Genomic DNA, 19,619 nt, shown 5'->3' with positions numbered 1-19,619 from the left:
GTGGGAAGCAGCTGTCCACAGCTCTTGACAAAATCCTCTTTCCTTCCTAACCGCCTCCCTCCTTCCCGCCTCCCTCCTTCCTTCCTTCCTGCCTCCCTCCTTCCCGCCTCCAAGCATCTACAATCTGGCGCACCCTTGGCTCCCAGACTCGCCGGAGGGACGGACATGGTGGGCGGCCTCCGCTGGACAAGTGGGACCACCTGCCGGACCCCTGCTTGACTTTCCGGAGCCCCTGCTCTCCTGGGCGCCGCTTTCAGGCCGGGGAGGGAAGAGCCTCTTTGCAGACCCTGCGGCCTGGCCAGCGGCTTCCCATGCGTTATACACAGAGTTGGCTCACGCTGCCTTTCCCACAGACGCTGCCTCCCTCCACGCGGCCAGAAGTTCTTCCACAGCCTGGGACTGAGAGCTGGGCCCCGCCGTTTCCTCCACATTCCAGCTGGCCCACCTCCCTCTGCAGCCGCAGGGCCCTGCCCCGCAGCCTGCCCTCCGGTGACATCGGAGCAGACTTCCGTGCTGTCGCGGGTCGGGAGGACTTGACAAACACTAGGACCTAACACTGTCTCCTTGCTGGAACCAGAGGCCATAGCACCGAAATGCAGCGTGGGCCCTGGCTGAGGCTCCCGCAGCCCACGGTGGCAGTGCCCGCGCGGGCCGCCATCTCAAAGCCATTCCCCAGCCATCGCTCCCGGGCACCGCCATCGTCTCGACAGCTGGCTCCCCCCCCTCACGCCTGGGGGTTTCCTTTGATTTCGAGAGCAGCCTTAACATTTCAGTTGGTTTACGTGTATACCTCACGAACATCTTCTTTGGTTTCCCCTTCTCCCTCCGCCTCTCCTTTGCTCACCCCTGGACTCCCCTCTCTCCACCCCTCCGTGACGGACGGTTTGGCCCCTCACTGCTCAGTCCCTGCTCAGCACAGGGAGGAGGCTGACTCCGAAGCAATAGTGGGCAGCAGGCCGCCCAGAGCACACCCCGGGCGAGGCTCGGGAGCCCGCCGCCTGTTTACTGTGCAATCCAGTCCTTCTTAAGCCATCACCAGGGCGGCTCTCAGCAGGGGCCAGACTTCTGGCCGGGGCGGACCCAGCGCCCTGGACTGGGGAGTGTGGCTCCCTCCACCCACCTGGTGGACTGGGCGGCCGCCCTCCCAGGCCCTGCCCTCGGGGACTTTCTGTCTCTTGGGCACAGCCACAGTCTCATCTCTAACGTTCTATGCAATGAAATAGAAACCCTCAAAGACAACTGTTAATATTTAATAAATTCCATGTTATGTATAAGGAGTTCATTGCAAACATGCAATTGAGAAACTGGGTAGATATGCTCATATCAGACCCCTCCTGCCGCCCGCTCCCCCGTGGCTCTGTCTGTGGCATGTTTGACCCGTGGCCGGCGCTGACGGCGAGTCGCTGCCCCATGGAGCATGCGCTCGCAGCCTCTTTGCACGCTCTCACCCATTTTCAATGCCCGACCCTCTTGCTTGGAGTCCTTGTTGCCTCAGAACCTCCCCTTCAGGAGCGTCCGCTGCCTGTGCACGAGCGAGCAGGGGCCTGCCGGGGTGCGGAGCTCGCCAAGATGGCGGGCGAGAGGTCTCGGTGGACACGGCGAGGCCTGCTCAGGGGGGGTGTGCGGGAGCATTCAGAAGGCTCCCCTCACCCAGCCTTGAGCCAGAGGCATCCGGCCACCCCTACCCTCGGGGGCAGAGCTGGGCTATGTCTGTGGCCTGACAGGCCCAGGGCAGGGCCTGGCTGTGTCCTAGGGCCCCAGGCCCTGGCTGTCTGCTCCAGGCCCCTCCCCTGTGGCTGGAGGCGCAGAGGTCTGTGAGCCAGGAGGTGGCTCCAGGGGTCAAAGGGTGCTCAGGAGAGCTGGACATCAGGCCCTCGTGGCGAGGGCAGCTGAAAAGGTCATCTCGGACCGAGCAGGTGCCCCCATAGGCAGCGGCTGCAAGCCCAGTGTCTTGGGAGGCTTCATGGCAAACCTTGAGGCCTTCTGCCTCTGTCCCCAGGACCTGCACTCCTGCCACCCTCATCGCTGCGTCCCTGCCACTGAGCCAGGAGCCGGCAGGGTGGCTGCCGCCCCGGCCCGGCCCCTCCGCGCTCTGGTTTGCACCATGCATTTCTCAGGGTCCACATTTCCATGCTTCCCATAAGGTCTACACGGCCCTTCAGAGGGATCCTGGCCGCTTCGGGGGGGATGGGAGGTGTCAACCTCTGTGTTGGGCCTGAGACCCCGGTCCTCCAGGATTTGGGCCTCACGCATCCCATGGCACTTGCCTCCTCTGAGACCAGGCCTGGGCTCCGGGCGGCGACCTGAGCAAGGGCTGAGGGGGGCCACCTCCATCACCTCTGACCGCCCAGGGCCAGCTGGGTACTGGGGTCCCACAGCAGCTCTCCTGCCACTGAAGCCGGGGGTGGGCAGGAGCAGGCAGGTGGCTGCAGGCGGCTCCATCAGACCCGGCCTCAGGCTCTGACATGCTAACTTTTCAGCAAATTTCCTTCTGGCCGAGCCCTCCGAGTTTGAAAGGTCTGACATCTGTCCCTTCCATCCCCAGCGGACGCACAGGTCACACCTGTGCCTTCACTCCTGTGAAGGCGGCTGGAGCAGGCCTCGGCACAGGCGTCCTGGCCCTGTGGATGCTAAGGGACCAGCACTCGGGGCCGTGGGCAATAGGGAGCCCCGGGCATATCTCCAACAGGAAAGGGTCCCTAGGACGCCGTCCAGGCCTCTGCATACCGGCCGCCCAGTGTCAGAAGCAAGGGATTCATTTCACAGCGACACCCCCTCCCCGCCATCTGCTCCGTCCGGGGAGAGCGAGGTCTCAGCTGTGCTGAGGGCAGCATGGCAGCCTGGCCCCGCCCGCCCTGTATCCCCTCCCCCACTTTGTAAATAGGTGTCATCGTGGACTCGACAGGGTCAGAGTGACAGGCCTGGTCAACTGAAACTCCTCAGAGATGTCACCCGTCTCCCTGGGCACCCAGCCTGCCCCCTGAGAGCCGTGGAAGTGGTGACACCGTGCGTGCATGTGACCCGGTGTGAGTGGGTGTGTGTGTCCGCCTCCAGCTTCTGACCCTGTCAGCCCCCTGCAGGTGCGGTGCCCTGGCTGGGGCCGCCCACCCTCGCCCCTGCTGGCTGCCTCCCTCCTCCCCCACTCCTTCCCTTCAGTCCCTCCCCCCCTTTCTTTCTCTCCTTCTTTATCTGAGGGGGGGAGTGCTGTACAGTCACTCAAACAAGTTTACAGTTGTAAGTGCAATGACCGAGCCCTCCACATGACCTTGTGAAGTGTGTGCGTCCTCCGTGCCCGTGAGAACTCGTGCTACTTCCGTGTCCCTCCCCTGTGCTGTGACGAGGTAACTGTGGCATCAGAATAAAGGACTTGATATCCACAACCTGCAGACTGTCTCGGGGTGGTTTCTGCCGGGGGAGGCTCAGCCTAGGAGCGCATCCCCCAGCTCGCGACAGTCCTGTCCGCGGAGAAGCGTGAATGGGCAGCGTGCGCAGGTGCCAGCCAGGCAGGGCCAAGGCCACGCGCTGTGCACCACGTCGCAGCCCCCACTGAGGCGCCCCGGGCAGGTCTCAAGCTTGGCCCTGGAGGTGGTGCCTCCTCCGCCTGTGCCCAGTGTCCAGGCTGCACAAACCACTTTCTGGGCCCTGGTTCCAGGGAGCCGGGCGAGCAGGTGCTGCCCCCTGATGCCGCCAACAGGTCCTACACCCGCCTGCCTGGCTGTGTCTGCCCCAGCCCCCAAACTCAGGGGCTGCCAGACCTCAGCCCTGCCCCAGAAGATGGGCTAACCTTACCGAAGGAGCCCAGCGTTGCTAGGCAACTTTAAGACCACAGATCAACAAAGAGAGGCTCACCCTGGCCTCTGGCCTTCCGCCCCTCCCCAGGTTAGCACCTTGATGCATGTCCTTGTTTGTATTTTTCTATTCTTTTTCATTTTATTTTTTAAAAAATATTTATTTATTTCAGAGAGGAAAGGAGAGGGAGAGAGAGACAGAAACATCAATGATGAGAGAGAATCATTGATCGGCTGCCTCCTGCACGCCCCCCCACTGCGGATCGAGCCCACAACCTGGGCCTGTGCCCCCGACGGGAATAGAACCCGGGTCCCTTCAGTCCACAGCCGATGCCCTATCCACGGAGCACGCCAGCTGGGACTCTTCCTGGTCATTTTACACAGAAGTTGGAAGGCGAGCTCCTCCCATTTGTTTCTGCATGTTCACCCAGGTACTTGGGTGGCCACCCCCGGGGCCCAGCCTGCAGAGAGCTGAGCCTGGCCTCTCCAGCGGGTCCACTGCACAGCCCCGTGGACAGGCACCGTGTCCCGCTGTCCTGGTACAAACACCGCTGGAGGAACCTCGCAGTCGCCAACCTCCCACCCCACTGGCGGCCGGGCCACTCTTCCTGTCCCGGTCCTGCCTGGTTTGCTCGCAGTGCCAGCGGCCTCCGGCATGAGGACTGTTTTTCCTGAAGGAGCTGATGTGACTGATGGGGAAGGCGGGCGGATTGCAGCCAAAGGCAGGGCAGGGCACGGAGCCAGGGCCCTGGGGTGTGGGAGACCAGCCAGGCTCAGGGCACAAGGAGAAGGGACATCCCTGCTGGCCCAGCTGCTGCCCAGCCCCTCACGCCCCCCTTTGGCCACCAGAGCCGCTCGGTCCTGGGCCACAGGCAGCTCTCCGGCTCTGGGTGAGCTGGACCCCACCAGGTCCTCTGCACCCAAGAGCTTGGACTGCGGCCGGGGAGGCAGGCGTCACTGAGTGGGGTGGGTGAGGGCTGAAGGGACCGATAGCTCGCGGGGCGGGCCTGGTGGCTGATAACGACACCCCGAGGGCTCAGCAGCCCGCCCTTTGGCCCGCACCCCAGCGCTCTGCACCCCAGCGCTCTGCGAGCCCCGCCCAGGCCAGGCCTGGCGCTGTCCGGGTTCGCCCATGTTGTACCAGGAGGGACCCACCGGCAGCCCAGAGCGGGAGGTTCCTGGGGGCAGGCGGCTCGCACCCCGCCGATGACCGGCCCCGCCCGGCCGGCCGACCCTCCTGCGTGGCTCCCACAGGCACCCCCTCTCCTGGAGACCCCGTGGCCGACCCCCCTCCCACCAGCCCTGCGCGCCCCTGAAAGCCGCTCCTCTCCTCGGGGTCCCGCCCAGGACGCCCCCTCGGGTCCCCGGCTCTGCGTCTGGGGCCCCGCCCCCGACCATCGAGGCCACGCCCCTCCGCGAAAGGCCCCGCCCACTCGTCGGAGGTCCCGCCCCTCCTCCCGGGAGGCCGGGCGGCGCGGATTTCGGGGGCTCCTCCGGGCTCCGCCCCCCAGCCTCACTTCCGGGCGCCGCTCGCCCCGCCTCCCCGCGGCGGCGCCGGCGGTCATGGAGCGGCAGGTGAGGGCTCGGCCCCCGGTTCGCGCGGCCCCCGCAGCGCGGGCCGGGCCTGACCCTGCTGTGTCCCCCGCGCAGGTGTTGCTGAGCGAGCCCGCGGAGGCGGCGGCGCTGTACCGGGCGCTGAGCCGCCAGCCCGCGCTGAGCGCCGCCTGCCTGGGCCCCGAGGTCACCACGCAGTACGGGGGCCGCTACCGGACGGTGCACACCGGTGGGCGCGGAGGGGAGCGGGAGGGGGTGCAGGGCGGGCTGCGGGGCAGCGCCCACGGGTGCGGGGCGAGGGGGTGCACACACGGCCTCAGCGCCGCCCCGAGTGCCGGGCTGAGCGGGGGCCGCAGACCCAGGCCTGGTGCAGGCGGGGGCCTGGAGCCGGGCGCCCCGTGGGTGGGTGGGTGCCGGAGCCTCGGGGTGTCGCCAGGAGGCCGGCCCTGCACCTGCGCGTCCGGAGGCAGATGGGGCGCGGGCCTTCCTGGCGGCGGCCGGAGCCTGCGGGGCGGCCCCTTGAGCAGCCCCTGCCTCTCCTCGCAGAGTGGACCCAGAGGGACCTGGAGCGCATGGAGAACATCCGGTTCTGCCGCCAGTACCTGGTGTTCCACGATGCGGACGCGGTGGTGTTTGCGGGGCCTGCGGGCAACAGTGTGGAGACCCGGGGGGAGTAAGTGCGGGAGGAAGCCGGGCGAGGCCCGGGCCTGCGGGTGCGGGCAGGGCCGACGGGAGCCAGGTTTTGCCCCTGGGGGCACCCTGCGCCCTGACAGGCCCTGATAAGACTGGCGTTTGCCCCAGACATGGGCCCGTGGCGGCTCAGGGAGGCCGGGGCGGAGCGGCCAGGCCAGGCCAGCGGCCGCGGTGGGGCTGGAAGGGCTGGCTGCCAGGTGGGTGTGGGCCAAGGCCCCCAGCATCCTGTCTAAGAGGCTGTGGCCTGTCCGGGCCATGTGGGGTGGGGGTGACCCTGACCTGCCCCCCGTGTCTTCCTCAGGCTGCTGAGCAGGGAGTCTCCTTCAGGCGCCATGAAGGCCGTGCTGCGCAAGGCGGGGACCGCGGGCGCCGGGGAGGAGAAGCAGTTCCTGGAGGTGGGCGCGGGGCAGCCGGGGCCTTGGGGGCACAGGGGTGGGCAGTGGGGCTCCGCCTGTGTGTCAGGCTCTGCTGGGGCGCAGGCAGCCTGATGCCCGATGTCCCCAGGTCTGGGAGAAGAACCGGAAGCTAAAGAGCTTCAACCTGTCGGCGCTGGAGAAACACGGGCCAGTGTACGAGGACGGTGAGGCGCCGGCGGCGGCAGGCGGGGTGGGCAGAGGGGCGGCCGCCGCCCGGGCCCCCCTGACCGGCCCTCTCGCCCAGACTGCTTTGGCTGCCTGTCCTGGTCGCACTCGGAGACGCACCTGTTGTATGTGGCAGAGAAGAAGCGCCCCAAGACCGAGTCCTTCTTTCAGACCAAAGCCCTGGACGCCAGTGGTGACGACATGGCCGAGCCCAAGAAGCCAGACCAGGCCATCAAGGTGCTCAGGGCCGCGGCCAGTCCGGGAGGCCCTCGGGGCAGCCCCGGGCTCCGTGCGCGCCTGCCCACCCTGCACCTTGCAGAACTGGGAGGCACTGGCTTCGGGGGCAGGGCTGGCCCTGCCAAGGCAGGCCGGCGCTGAGTGTCTTGTGTTCTCAGGGGGACCAGTTTGTGTTCTATGAAGACTGGGGAGAAAGCATGGCTTCCAAAAGCACCCCGGTGCTCTGCGTGCTGGACTTCGAGAGCGGCAACATCTCTGTGCTCGAGGGCGTCCCTGAGAGCGTGTCCCCCGGACAGGTGAGCCCCTCGCCGCCCTCCGCGTCTGGGGCGGGGCCTACCTGAGCGGCCCCTGCTCACCCTGCCCCGGGGCCTTGCCCACAGGCCTTCTGGGCCCCGGGAGACACGGGCGTGGTGTTCGTGGGATGGCAGCACGAGCCCTTCCGGCTGGGAGTCCGCTTCTGCACCAACCGCAGGTGAGGCGGGGGCAGGGCTGGGAGGGGCTGGGGCGCAGGCCGCCCCTGAAGCCGAGCGTCTCTGCTGGTTTCAGGTCAGCCCTGTACTACGTGGACCTCACAGGGGGCAAGTGTGGTAAGTGCGGGGCCCCCTGAGCTGTACCGACCCGCCCGGCCCGGCCCGGCCGCGTGACGCTCCCGCTTCCGTCTGGCCCAGAGCTCTTGTCGGATGGCTCCCTGGCTGTCTCCTCTCCCCGGCTGAGCCCAGACCTGTGCCGCATCGTCTACCTGCAGTACCCGTCGCTGGTCCCCCACCATCAGTGTAGCCAACTGTGCCTGGTGAGCTGGAGGTGGGCGGGGCCGTGTGTAAGAGGATGGGATGGTGCTGGGGTCCAACCCCAGCAGGTCCAGGGGTCCCCAAAGGTGTGGACGGAGTCGGCGAAGAAGGAATGACACGGAGACAGTGTTCAGTTGATCAGCAGCCTAGCCAGGATCTCTAGCCAGGATCTCCAGCCAAGTTCTGGTCTAGATCTCCAGCGAAATTCTGGTTAGGATCTCCGGCCAGGTTCTGTGTCCATGTTCTCTTGCTAGGTTCTCCAGTCAGGTTCTCCAGCCAGGTTCTGTAGCCAGGTTCTGTCCAGGTTCTCCAGCCAGGTTTAGTCACCAGGTTCTAGTCAGGTTCTCTTGCCATGTTCTATCCAGGTTCTGTAGCCAGGTTCTGTCTCTATGTTCTTCAGCCAGGTTCTCTCGCTAGGTTCTGTCTCTAGGTTCTGTGGCCAATTTCTGTCCAGGATCTTTTGCCATGTTCTCTCCAGCGAAGTTCTTCTGTCTCTAGGTTCTGTCTAGGTTCTGTGTGTAGGTTCTGTCTGTCCAGTTGTCTTGTTACATCTGTATTTATACCAGTTGATTCCAATCCTATCTCTATTCCAAAGGTTAGGGCGTTTCTTATCTCCATTCGAGGGAGTAAAGATTATGTAGCTTAAGCATGATTGTTCGTAGTTAAAGTGATTAATTACCCGCCTGGCACTTAGTTAAGGGGTTTTATTCCCTCCCTAACTTCAGGGGAAAATCCCTACCTGGGGAAACAACCTTTCTCAGAGAGGTGACCTTGGTTAAAACACATAGTACCAAGAGGTGAGCAAACATATTAAGAACAGTGTCTGCCATATATGCCAGGTCCCTTGAAACAGCAAGGATGGACCGGCTCCCGGCAGGATGGGGGAGGCGCTGAAGTCCAGCCTCGCCTCCCCACGGCCCCTCGTGGGCCTCCTGTCCCGGGTGGAGGGGTGGCTGAGTCCTGCCCGTCCTCTGAGGCAGGGCCCCAGGCTGGGGCTGTCAGTGCCGCTGGATGGAGGGCACCGGAGGGCTGTGCTCGATGGAGACTCGCGCCTGGAGAGCGAGGAGAGCGAGCTCGGTGCAGGAGCCCGCCCTTTGCCAGTGGCACGTGGCAGGCTCTGCGAGGGGCTGCGTTATGAGGCTCTTGCCCAAGAAGAGCTCTGGGCCCCAGGGAGATTGGGAGTCAGGCCACTCCAGACCGTGGCCCAGCGCACCAGGAAGGAGGCACATAGCTCCTCCCGGGCCCCCTCCCTTCCCAGGGTCACCCCAGAGAGGCTTGGCGCTGAGCTCCGTGCCCTGAGGCACCGCCAGTCCCCGGCCTAACCCTGTGTCCCCTTGCAGTACGACTGGTATACCAAGGTCACCTCGGTGGTGGTGGACGTGGTGCCGCGCCAGCTGGGAGGTAAGGGGCTTGTGGCCAGGGGTTGGCGGCGCCTGCGGCATTTTCCTGCGTCCGCCACCCCTGCGGGGCCAGCCCACGTGCAGCCTCCAGGGGAGCGGGGCCGGCGCCATGGGAAGGGTCCGGTGGTCATGCTGCCGGGGCGGAGGGGAGGGATGGTGTGCCCGGCTGCAGCTCCCAGTGAAATTCTCCGGGTTTCCCAGCGGCTGCCTGGAGCCGCTGCTCCTTCCGGACTCCCAGAACCTGCACTGGGGCCGCCTTGTCCCACCCCCCGCCCCGCCCCAGCCCTCCATCAGCAGGCGCCTGGGAGGGTGCTCTGGGCCGACAGGCTCCGTCACAGTCCCGGTGCTCAGTCTCCTTGGGACCCTGGGCCACCCCAGGGCGTGAGCGGTGAGCGTCTTCTCAGGCCGCCGGTCAGTCCAGGCGCCCAGTGGGCAAGGGTGCCTTTCCTCCCCTCTGGCTGCAGGGACGCAGCTGGGTGCCTGCACCTTATCCAGTGCCCTGACCTCCCTGGGCTTCCCTGTCTCCATCCGTGGAGGGCGGGCACCCTGCCTTCCTCGCGGCATTGATAACGTGCGGGTTAAATGAGTGATGATGATAAAGAGCAGGATTGCCTGGCGGCGGGGCTCGGGTTGAGCGTCCACCCATGAGCCAGGAGGTCGCGGTTTGAGTCCCGGTCGGGGCACAGGCCCGGGTTGTGGGCTCCATCCCCAGTGGGGGGCGTGCAGGAGCCGATCCATGCTTCTCGCCCATCCTGATGTCTGTCTCCCTCTCCCTTCCTCTCTGAAGTCAGCAACATTTTAAAAAGAGCAGGGTTCCTCCGCCCCCTCTGCCAGGCCCTGCTCACCTGGCGCCGTAGGAGCAGGTCGCCGGAAAGCCGGCATTTCCTCAGAGCGCCCGCCGTTCCCAGAGGCCCCTGAGCTCTGCCTTGGGCCTTCAGAGACCCTGTCTTCCGCGCCCGCCCCCCCCAACGCTCCTTGCCCTCCTCCGTCGGGGGTGCTCCCCAGCAGCCAGCCTGACCCCACCTCCCCCCGCACTCCTGGACGCAGCCCTGCTCCTGTCTCCGCAGAGAGCTTCTCTGGCATCTACTGCAGCCACCTGCCGCTGGGGTGCTGGTCAGCGGACAGCCAGCGAGTGGTTTTCGACTCTGCTCAGCGCAGCCAACAGGTGAGGGGCCCTGACTGTGCTGAGAAGCGGCCATGACCCACCCCCGGGCCCCTGGGCCTAGGGCCCCGCGTCTGCTCACCGCCGGCTGCAGTCCCGGCTACCAGGCCTCGCCCGCCCCTAAGGCCCTGCTGGCCCGTCCTGGCTCCACTTGTCCTTGGGGCTCTGGCTGCCCTGGTGGTCCCGGTGCCGTCCTCGGTCGTGGTGCCCTATAGCAGCCACGACCGCTTCCCTGGCCTTCGTCCTCCACGACACAGCTGCACCCCTCCCCCAGGCATCGCCGGCTCGGGACAAGGGGGCTGGCACTGGGGGGCCCTAAACCCTGTATGGGGAGTGATGGGGGGCAGAGGCCTTCTCCCAGGCGGTGTGCCAGGCCCGTTGGGTGTGATACCATGTGGTCCGCATTCTGGCTCAGAGGCAGCCCTCACACTGCGAGGGTCACTTGCACGTTGTGACGGGCTAGGATTTGAACTCAGTGCCTCAGGCCGCTCCCTCCTGTCCTGAGTAGCCGTCACAGTTGCTCACAGCCCTGGCCTGGCTCAGGCTCCCTGAGGGGAGAAGGTGGGGGGCGGGGTGGACCCACAGGGCCCTGGGACATGAGGCCACACGTGGCTCCTTTCTGCTCAGGACCTATTTGCTGTGGACACCCAGGTGGGCACTGTGACCTCCCTGACGGCTGGTGAGTGGGGGGCCGAGCGGGCCAGCCAGGCCAGGGGTGGGACTGGGGCTTGCGCTCGGGCAGCGGTGGCCCTCGGCCCCTGTGCCACCGAGTGTCCTGCAGCCTTTACTGCCAGTGTCACGAGGACCCTGACCAGCCAAATGCCTGCCTCCCCCGCTCCCCTCGGCTCCGTGTCCTGCCCGCCTCAGAGCGGCCCCACCCTGCTGCTCAGCCTCCGCAGCCCTTAGGCACGGGCCGCCTGCCACCAGCCCCAGGGGACGCCCTGCTGGCGCCCTCCTCTTCCTCTTACAACCACTGGTGACCTGCCCTCCAGCCCTTCTGCCCCGACCTGACTCACTCCTCCAAGCTTCCGGGGTCTCGTCCCGCTGCACCTCACCATAAGGCCCTGCTCAGGGCCCTCCTCGGACCCCTGGCCAGGATCTCACCCCCGGCCCCGGCCTGGCTGCGCTCGAGTGGGGACGGGCGTGCCGTGGGGTCCGGGTGTCCCAGGTCGAGCCGCCCCCGGGCACAGCCCGTGTCTGATAACCAGCAGCAGACTGAGCAGGAGGCTCGCCCAGGACCGTGCGCTTGGGGGTCTGGGACGGTCCCGGGTGGGCACCCACGCTTCCCAGGGCAGGGGTGGGAAGGCGGCCCTGTGGGTGCTGAGTGGCATCTGCCTTCTGCAGGGGGGTTAGGAGGGAGCTGGAAGCTGCTCACGATGGACCGGGACCTCATGGTGGCACAGTTCTCCACGCCCAGCCTGCCCCCGAGCCTGGTGAGTGCTGGTGGCCCCAGGCCAGGCCGGGAAGAGGGTCTGTGCAGGCAGAGCTCCGGGTCAGAGCACCGGCCGGAGTCTGTGCTGGTCAGCAGGTGGGAGGCCAGGGGGTCCACAAACTGCCCGCTGGGTCTGCCCTGCACAGAACGGGCTCCTGGGGCCGCGCCCCGGCCTCTGGCTGAACAGAGCGCAGGGAGACAGCACCTCGAAGGAAGCCGAGGGGTGTGCGTGCCTTTGTATGACCAGCCCACGGTGGGCGTCCGTGCCACACCCGCTGGAGGGGGCAACGGCTCAGCGTTGAGAGAGCTTCCCCCCCGCCCCCCCGGGCAGAGGTGATGGGCAGGGAGGCAGCCAGGCCCCATGACAGACACACCATTTCCCCTTGGCAGAAAGTTGGGTTCCTGCCTCCCCCGGGGAAGGAACGGTCAGTGGTGTGGGTGTCCCTGGAGGAGGCCGAGCCCATTCCTGACATCTCCTGGGGCGTCCGGGTGCTGCAGCCACCCCCGGAGCAGGAGAACGTGCAGTATGGTGAGCCCGGGGCGCGGCCCCTCCCCAGCTGCCGGCACAGCGTCTGCCCCCCTTTCCTGCCTCCGGCTTCGGGGGGTCTTGGGATTCTCTCCGAGAGGCTTTCCCTTCCCCTCTGGACAGCCGCGGGGAGGACGGGGTCCAGGCATCTGGGCACCTGCTCTGGGTGTCAGCGTGGAATCCCCAGGCCAAGTCGCCTGTGGTGGGGAACCAAGGCACAAAGACAGGCCCCTACGCGGCCTGTGACCATACCTGCCCTGAACGCGGCCCTGGCGGAGGGGCTCCTGGGTCCGTGTCGCCGTGTGGGGGCCGTGGCCAGGCCTGTTCTGGGGGTCAGCCCCAGTGCTGCAGCTGCAGCGAGGCCCTGCCTGGGGCAGCCCCGCCGGCCCTGCTGACGGCCGCCTCTCCCCGCAGCTGGCCTTGACTTTGAAGCAATCCTCCTGCAGCCCAGCAACCCTCCCGACAAGACCCAGGTGCCCATGGTGGTCATGCCCCACGGTAGGCACCTGGCCTAAGAGCCCCTGCCCGCCCGCCACCCCTCCTGGCTGGCTCTTCACCCCCTGCTCCCCGCCCGCAGGGGGGCCCCATTCCTCCTTCGTCACCGCCTGGATGCTGTTCCCAGCCATGCTGTGCAAGATGGGCTTTGCCGTGCTGCTGGGTGAGTGCCAGGCCCGCAGCTCCCGCGGGGGCCGGGGGGCCCTGGTTTGTACAAGCACCGCCCTAGTCTGCAGGCGTCTCTGTAGCTCGACCTGGTAACCACCCCCAGGAGCTGCCGGGCCGGCCTGGCTCCAGGGCGAGGGGGTCGGAGACTCACTGGGGACGCCCAGGGAAGGAGTGCTCACGGGCAGCCGCCTCGCATCTCAGCCCCTCCCCCCGCAGTGTGCAGCGGGCCCCGAGGCCACTTCACAGACGGGGTACAGTGTCCAGGGGGCGGGACTGTCCCTTGACCACCCTGTCTGGTCCCTTCCTGGCCTCCAGTGAACTATCGTGGCTCCACGGGCTTTGGCCAGGACAGCATCCTCTCCCTCCCCGGCAACGTGGGCCACCAGGACGTGAAGGACGTCCAGGTAGCAGGGCTGGGGGGGCGAGGAGGCTGGGGGTGCCCTCGCGCAGCGGGGCCGGCAGCGGGTTGAGGTGCGCTCCGCCCGCCCTGTAGTTTGCAGTCGAGCAGGTGCTCCGCGAGGAACACTTCGACAAAGACCGGGTGGCCCTGATGGGCGGGTCCCACGGCGGCTTCCTCTCCTGCCACCTGATCGGTCAGTACCCGGACACGTACAGCGCCTGCGTGGCCCGCAACCCGGTGATCAACATCGCCTCCATGCTGGGCTCCACGGACATCCCCGACTGGTGGGTGTGCCCTCTCCCGGCCCTGGCCCCGTCCAGCCCGTACCCCCCGGAGCCCCCCATGAGCTGCAGGGCTTGGTCTCCCGCAGGTGCGTGGTGGAGGCGGGCTTCTCCTACAGCAGCGACTGCCTGCCAGACCTCAGCATGTGGGCGGAGATGCTCGACAGGTCGCCCCTCAAGTACTCCCCTCGGGTACACAGCCCCCCCCCCCCGCCCCGCGTGCTGCCACCCATGCAGAGCCTGGGCCCTGCTCACCCTCAGCCTCACCCCCAGGTGAAGACGCCGCTGTTACTGATGCTGGGCCAGAAGGACCGGCGGGTGCCCTTCAAGCAGGGCATAGAGTACTACCGTGCCCTCAAGACCCGCAACGTGCCTGTGCGGTGAGTGCCGGGCGGCCCGGAAGCTGGCGGGCAGGGGAGGACGCCCCCCAACTTCAAACATTCCTGCCCCCCCCCACAGGCTCCTGCTGTACCCCCAGAGCACCCACGCCCTGTCTGAGGTGGAGGTGGAGTCGGACAGCCTCATGAACGCCGTGCTCTGGCTGCGCATGCACCTGGGCAGCTGAAGGCCCGCCTCAGCGCCAGCCGGTTGGCAGGGGCGGCCCTCGGTTCTGGGAGAGCCCGGGGTCTGGCAGAGCAGCGGGAGGATCCTGGGCTCTGGACTCTGGTTGGGCGAGCGAGAGGCGGGCTGTCTGGTTGTAATAAATGAAGACAGTCTGGTTCCGGCTGGTCCTCTGTGCCCAGCCCCGCCGGGGGGTTCAGAGACGTCAGCCACGGGGACCTCATCTACCTCCGTGCGAGAGGGGAGGGCACCGTGAGGGATTCACCCGCTGCTGTCCTGGCCAGCGGGGCTCCCCCAGGCCAGCTCCCTCTGCTGCAGCCCCTTGGGCTGGCAACTGCCTACACCACCCTTACGTGGGGGCCTGGGAGGTCCTGCCCTTCCACAGCAGCCACAGGCTGAGGGGTGCCGGGCCGGGCCCCCAGGCCCGGGCGAGGAGTTGCCGGTTCATTCCCTGGAAGCAGAGACTAAAGCACAGCCCGGCGTGAGGAGGAAAGGTGGCTTTATGTCCCACAGGAGGCTCCGTCCCCCCCAGTACAGGGGGACCGAGGCCGGGCCTAGCCCAGCCGCATGACCTTGTAAATCCAGTCCACAAACACAGAGACGCGAATGAAGACGGCTGGCCAGCGGGGCCGTGCGCACACGCGGTTGGGGATTATGATTCCCTCCAGGACCCAGCAGTCATGGGTGAAGCAGGCAAGCGGGCCCCCGTAGTCGCCCTGGTGGGGGAGACCGGGTGAGGGCCTGCGCGAGGCAGGGACCAGTCCCCTGGAGATGAGCCAGTGCAGGTTCAGTTTTCCATCCCCTCCCTGTGGCCGGGGCCCGCCACCCACCTCACAGGCACCCACAGGGGCCAGCAGCCCCTTGGTGCACATCTCGTTCTCCTGCACGCGCCCGCGGTACTTGACGTTGCACTCCTGGTTGGAGATGACGTTCAGCGGAGCCACGTTGAGGACCGAGTTGTTCCCTGTTCCTACAGCGGAGGGAACGGGAGGGAGGGAGGCCTTGGGGTAGGACCACGCCCCGCGGTCTGCGCCCCGCACCCCGCACCCCGCACCGTCTTACCTCTGGTCTCGCCCCAGCCTGCAATCTCACACTTGGTCCCCGGAGGCACCACGTACTGCTCGGGGGGCAAGCAGATCAGGGCCACGCGCTGGTTCAGGGTGACGGGTCTTCGGCAGAAACGGGGGTGCTCAGGGCCCGAGGCCGAGAGGCCCGGCCCCACCTCACTGCCCCAGACTCGGCACACACCTCTCCAGCTTGAGCAGAAGCAGCTGGGAGTCGGAGGGCCCGCACACCATTTTGGCCACTGGGACCCGCTGCAGGCCTGGCTCCTGGGGCTGCGGGTTCTGGAACATGGTGCCCAGCCACACCTCATAGCCCACGAGAGGCTCATGGCTGGTGGACAAGCTGCTCAGTCAGGACTCATGGTCCGCTGCCCGAGGCCCCCCTGTTGGCTGGCCTGGGGAAGGTGGCTAGTGGGAAGATGAGGCCGGGTGCTGGGACTGGGCGGGACCCCAAACCCAGGGGGGCTCACCAGGAGGGGAAGCACTGCTGGGAAGTCAGCACCCACTGCTCCTTCACCAGGGAGCCCCCACAGAAGTGCTGGCCATGCCTGGAGGATGAGGGTCAGTACAGGGAACAGTGAGGCCGGACACGGGAGTGGACCTGCCCCCTCTCAGCTAGAACCTCTGGAGCCAGGACAGGTTCCCACCCTCCAGGGGCACAGACAGCCTCAGCCGGGGCCTCACCGGTTGCGCAGGCTGACTGTCCAGGGTGAGTTCCCAGGCTGGCCCCCCACCACACGCAGCCTGGAGGGACGCTCGTCCTGGCGGGGCACCCTCTTGCCACACTTCTCAAACAGCACCTGGTCTGGGGGCAGGATGGGCCCCATGTGACTCCTGCTGCGGGCGGGTGGGAGGCACAGGCCGGGCACCCCCACCCACGCCTGGTTCGTCTGTACCTGGGGGCTCTAGGATGGACGGTGGTTGGTCCTCATCTGAAAGAGCCGATGTTCACCCCGTTTAGGAAGCCAGCCTTAGGCGGTGGGGGTTGGGAAGTGGGGGTGGGGCAGCGGCAGGGCGGTCACCCCAGCTCACCGCAGCGCCGCAGCGCACAGTAGTCGAAGGGAATCCTCGCGTCGGTGGTGTAGCACCAGGGCCCGTGGCTGTCCCCGTCGGGGTTCCTGCAGAAGTTCTCCTCCAGGTGCGCGTGGGGGGCGGAGGAAGGAGTGAACCTGGGCGGGAAGGGGAGCCAGTTCATAGCAGGACCCAACGCCCCGACTGGCTCCCGTCTGAGTTCGGGCCGGATGTGCCGACCAACTCACTGCGACTTGTGCGGCGCGTCCGCGGACCAGAGCTGGCACGGGACGCCCTTCCGCGTCTTGCTGACCGGGCCGCGGTACTGCTCGCCGGTGCCGTAGTAACAGTCTGCAGCGGACAGGCGAAGGCTGCCGTCAGCCGCTTCTCGCCGAGCCCTGCGGCCAGCGCCTCCAGCCCCCGCTGCGCCTTACCCTCGGGGCGCACGTCGTCGGTGCAGCGCCGGATCTGGTAGCAGAAGGCCATGCGCATGCCAGGCCGCGTGGTGAAGCACCAGGGCGCCTCCGAGCCGTCGGGGTTTCGGCAGAAGTTCTCCCTGAGGTCCCTGGGCAGTGGCTCCGCTCAGCGTGGTGGGTCCCAGCGCCTCCTCGGCTGGAGCTCACTTGCACGCGTATTTCTCGGGCGCGAAGCGGTGCTGATGCGGGCTCTGCGCGTCCCAGCGCTGGCAGGGCACGCCCGCGGCGGTGGTGTTGGCCGTGCCCCGGTAGCCCTCGCCCTTCCCGCGGAAGCAATTGAGCGTCGTAGCCTCTGGACGCGGCTGCGCCTCGGGCCCTTGGATGAATCGAAGCCGGTAGGAACTCGAGCCAGAACCGAGACCCAGGCTAAGGGCGAGGCCCAACCCCACTTCCAAGGGTCCCCTGCCAGATCACCCCCAGCCCCTTCCCCAGCCTGGCCACGCCCCCACTTCCCAGTGCCCAGCCCCTCCCCTTCCCCAGAGAGGCCACGCCCCCACTTCCCAGTGCCCAGCTCCTCCCCCTTCCCAGCGAGGCCACGCCCCCACTCCCCCAGGCGCCTCCCGGCGGGGCCTGGTCCTACCGCAGCTGGGGATGTCGCAGAACTCTCGCTCCACCTGCGGGTCGGTGGTGTAGCACCAGGGCCGCTCCGAGCCGTCGGGATTCCGGCAGTAGTTGTCGTCCAGGTCTTTGTCCGGGAACCTGGGAGCCAAGGCCGGACGTGAACAGGACCTTGGGACTCGGGCCAGGCCTGGCCCCTGGAGTCCAGAGCCCCCTACTAGCCTGGCCCCCGAGGCATCGAGCCCGCCCGCCCGCGCCTACTTGCTCGGCTCAAAGCGGTGCGGGTGCGGGCGCTGCAGGTCCCAGCGCTGACACTCGCGGCCCGACTCGGTGCGGTCCACTGCGCCGCGGTAATTCTCACCGTTGCACGAAACGCAAGCGGCTGGAGACACAGGGCACTGGGTTTATGAACGGGTGTGGGGCTGGTCCTCCCGCCCAGGCTCGACCCGGAGACGCCTACCCTCCCGGCAGGACTTGATGCCGCAGCTCTGAAAGCGCACAGCGGGGTCTGTCGTGTAGCACCAGGGGCCTCTGGGGTCGCCGTCGGGGTTGCGGCAGAAATTCTCCTCCAAGCCATTCTTGGGTGTGGGCATGTACCTGGGCGCGGAGAGCTGCAATACAGTGCGTGCGGGGGGCGGGGGACCGGTGCCCACCCGCAGGGACAGGGCGGAAGGGTCTGGCTCACTTGTGGTCATTGGGGTGCCTGTGGCTCCAGTGCTGGCAGGTTAGGCCACTCCTGGTGATGGCCTTGGTGCCCCGGTACTTGACCCCATTGTCCATGATACAGTCCCGCACATAGTCTGGGAGTGACAGCCCCCCGTCAACAAGGCCTGAGGCCCAGCACCCCTGTCCCAGCCACCCTTCTCCTCAGCCCCGCACCTTTCTTCTGGTAAAGGTCGCAGCGCCCTGAACGCTGCAGCCGCGTGTTGGGCGAGTCCTGGGTCCACGGCAGCAGCTGGCAGCCGTGGCTGCTCATGTTGTAGTGGAAGGCCCTGGAAGGAGGCACAGGGTCACGGGGGCCCCGTGCTGCTGCCTCAGTCTTCTCTAGGCCCCGTCGCCACCCACCTGCAGTCCAGCAGGCGCTCACAGCGCCCTGCACACTCCTCGGCACCCGCCACGTCCTCTTGCCACGGCCCGGGCCCCGCCGCGTGCAGCAGGTACTGCAGCTCTGTGCCCCGGAGCGCCTGGAAGTCGTTTAAAGGCGAGCGCTGCCCTGCAGGGTGGGGTGCATGTCAGTCATGCATATCAACACACTTAGGCTGTGTTCATTCAGGGAATCAGGGCTACAAAGTTCACCCTGGCCAACACGCTCAGTGGTTAGAGCGTCTGCCTGTGCACGAAAGGGTTGCGGGCTCAATTCCCGGTCAAGGGCACGTACATGAGTTTTGGGTTCGGTCCCCACCCCCTGGTCAGGGCTCCTGCAGGAAGCAACCAGTGATGTGTCTCTCTCACACCGATGCTTCTCTCTCTCCCCCTCCTTCCCTCCCTTCCACACTCTCTGAAAAGCAATGGAAAAAATATCCTCTGATGAGTGTTAACAACAACAACAAAAGCTCCAGGCTCCAGGCTCCAGGCCGGACTCTGTGGACACATTCAAGGGTCGGACTCCTGTTCAGGGCGGGAGAAGCAGGCCCCAGACATGGGAGTTATCACTGTTGTGTGGGCAAGGCTGCACCAGGCCCAGACCTGAGCCATGCATTCCAGGAGAGCCGTGGGGAGGGTGTCGGCCCGACGGAACTTGTTTCACCTCATCGCTCAGCTGAGGGTGCCAGGCCCAGAGCCGTCACACTGGCCAGGCAGAGGCGCAACCACACTAGCTGGGCATTCGGACTCCAAGGCTGGTCTCACACCAGCGCGAGGGCATGTGCTAGGGTAGGTCAGGCTGGGGAGGGATGGCTGCCCGCATGCGTGCATCTGAGCCGTCCCAGCACCGCCTGGATGCCCAGCAGATGTCTGCCGGCTAGACTAGGCGGTCTGTACCCGTATTCCCGGGGCCGCCCCGCTCTTGCCAGAAGCCACGGTCGCCTGGTGCTCTGTGCCCACGGAAAGTGAGCTTCTAGCTGGACTAGCAGGACAGGCCTGAGGCTGACCTCGTCCTGAAGGGAGATGGGGATGGGGTGGGGGTGGGCACACTCACCAGGAGCCCATGGGCACTGCAGCAGAAGGAGCAGGAGTGGCAGCCACCCCATCCTCCCAGCTGGAGGCTGCACTGTGACCCAGCACAGCCCCGTCCGGGAAATTGTGAAACCTGTCCCTCCAGGATTGGTGGCTCTGGCTCCCCACCCCTAGTCCAGGCCTGCTGGGGCCTGACCTGAGACCCAGTCACCGGGAGAGGGGTGGGGCCAGGCCCCCTGGGCGAGGGGCAAGGGCCCTCACTCTGCACAGCTGGCCCCTAGGAGGCTATGCAGTGGGCAGGTGTTGGGGACTCTTGAGGTGCCCGGGGT

At 66.7% G+C, this 19,619-nt stretch overlaps 3 protein-coding genes across 5 annotated transcripts in view; 2 read left to right on the top strand and 1 right to left on the bottom strand.

The window, feature by feature from the left end:
* BSN (bassoon presynaptic cytomatrix protein) overlaps positions 1–3,380 on the top strand; it is a 58,318-nt gene extending 54,938 nt beyond the window's left edge. For 2 of the 3 annotated variants that reach the window (XM_059664728.1, XM_059664726.1), the window contains exon 12: positions 115–3,380. The gene's annotated coding sequence lies outside the window, so the exon portion shown is untranslated. The remainder of the gene's footprint in view (positions 1–114) is intronic. The other variant, XM_059664727.1, reaches the window with a different exon arrangement.
* Positions 3,381–5,216: 1,836 nt separating this feature from the next.
* On the top strand, positions 5,217–14,226 carry APEH (acylaminoacyl-peptide hydrolase). Its single transcript, XM_059664717.1, has 22 exons — positions 5,217–5,363; positions 5,439–5,571; positions 5,889–6,015; positions 6,337–6,430; positions 6,540–6,615; positions 6,696–6,853; positions 7,012–7,149; positions 7,234–7,325; positions 7,400–7,440; positions 7,522–7,643; positions 8,982–9,042; positions 10,109–10,206; positions 10,831–10,882; positions 11,548–11,636; positions 12,026–12,164; positions 12,576–12,659; positions 12,739–12,819; positions 13,140–13,228; positions 13,318–13,508; positions 13,595–13,697; positions 13,779–13,885; positions 13,965–14,226. The coding sequence occupies exons 1-22, from the start codon at positions 5,352–5,354 to the stop codon at positions 14,068–14,070; spliced, it is 2,193 nt and encodes a 730-aa protein (XP_059520700.1). The 5' UTR covers positions 5,217–5,351; the 3' UTR covers positions 14,071–14,226.
* Positions 14,227–14,548: 322 nt separating this feature from the next.
* MST1 (macrophage stimulating 1) lies at positions 14,549–19,470 on the bottom strand. The gene is made up of 18 exons (XM_059664718.1): positions 19,313–19,470; positions 18,241–18,388; positions 18,055–18,167; positions 17,861–17,975; positions 17,636–17,772; positions 17,437–17,557; positions 17,198–17,316; positions 16,765–16,933; positions 16,576–16,706; positions 16,390–16,492; positions 16,163–16,299; positions 16,027–16,062; positions 15,815–15,935; positions 15,601–15,678; positions 15,315–15,461; positions 15,129–15,235; positions 14,897–15,036; positions 14,549–14,782 (listed from the first exon to the last, which is right to left on the bottom strand). The coding sequence occupies exons 1-18, from the start codon at positions 19,362–19,364 to the stop codon at positions 14,621–14,623; spliced, it is 2,136 nt and encodes a 711-aa protein (XP_059520701.1). The 5' UTR covers positions 19,365–19,470; the 3' UTR covers positions 14,549–14,620.
* Positions 19,471–19,619: the final 149 nt, after the last annotated feature.

This window comes from Myotis daubentonii, chromosome 14 (genome assembly GCF_963259705.1).
Source record: "Myotis daubentonii chromosome 14, mMyoDau2.1, whole genome shotgun sequence".
In the NCBI taxonomy this organism is placed as follows: domain Eukaryota; kingdom Metazoa; phylum Chordata; class Mammalia; order Chiroptera; family Vespertilionidae; genus Myotis; species Myotis daubentonii.
Note: the sequence above shows the minus strand (reverse complement) of the source record. Positions and strands in the feature narration are given on the sequence as shown.

What these genes read in the sequence shown, in the direction of transcription:
- APEH (XM_059664717.1), top strand. An exon ending in CTACCGGACGGTGCACACCG is followed by an intron (nt 5,572 to 5,888) that starts GTGGGCGCGGAG and finishes CTCTCCTCGCAG; the next exon opens with AGTGGACCCAGAGGGACCTG. An exon ending in GCAGGAGAACGTGCAGTATG is followed by an intron (nt 12,165 to 12,575) that starts GTGAGCCCGGGG and finishes CTCTCCCCGCAG; the next exon opens with CTGGCCTTGACTTTGAAGCA.
- MST1 (XM_059664718.1), bottom strand. Translation starts at nt 19,364, where the DNA reads ATGGGGTGGCTGCCACTCCTGCTCCTTCTGCTGCAGTGCCCATGGGCT. An exon ending in GAGCGCCTGCTGGACTGCAG is followed by an intron (nt 18,168 to 18,240) that starts GTGGGTGGCGAC and finishes GCCTCCTTCCAG; the next exon opens with GGCCTTCCACTACAACATGA. An exon ending in AGGCACCCCAATGACCACAA is followed by an intron (nt 17,773 to 17,860) that starts GTGAGCCAGACC and finishes CTCCGCGCCCAG; the next exon opens with GTACATGCCCACACCCAAGA.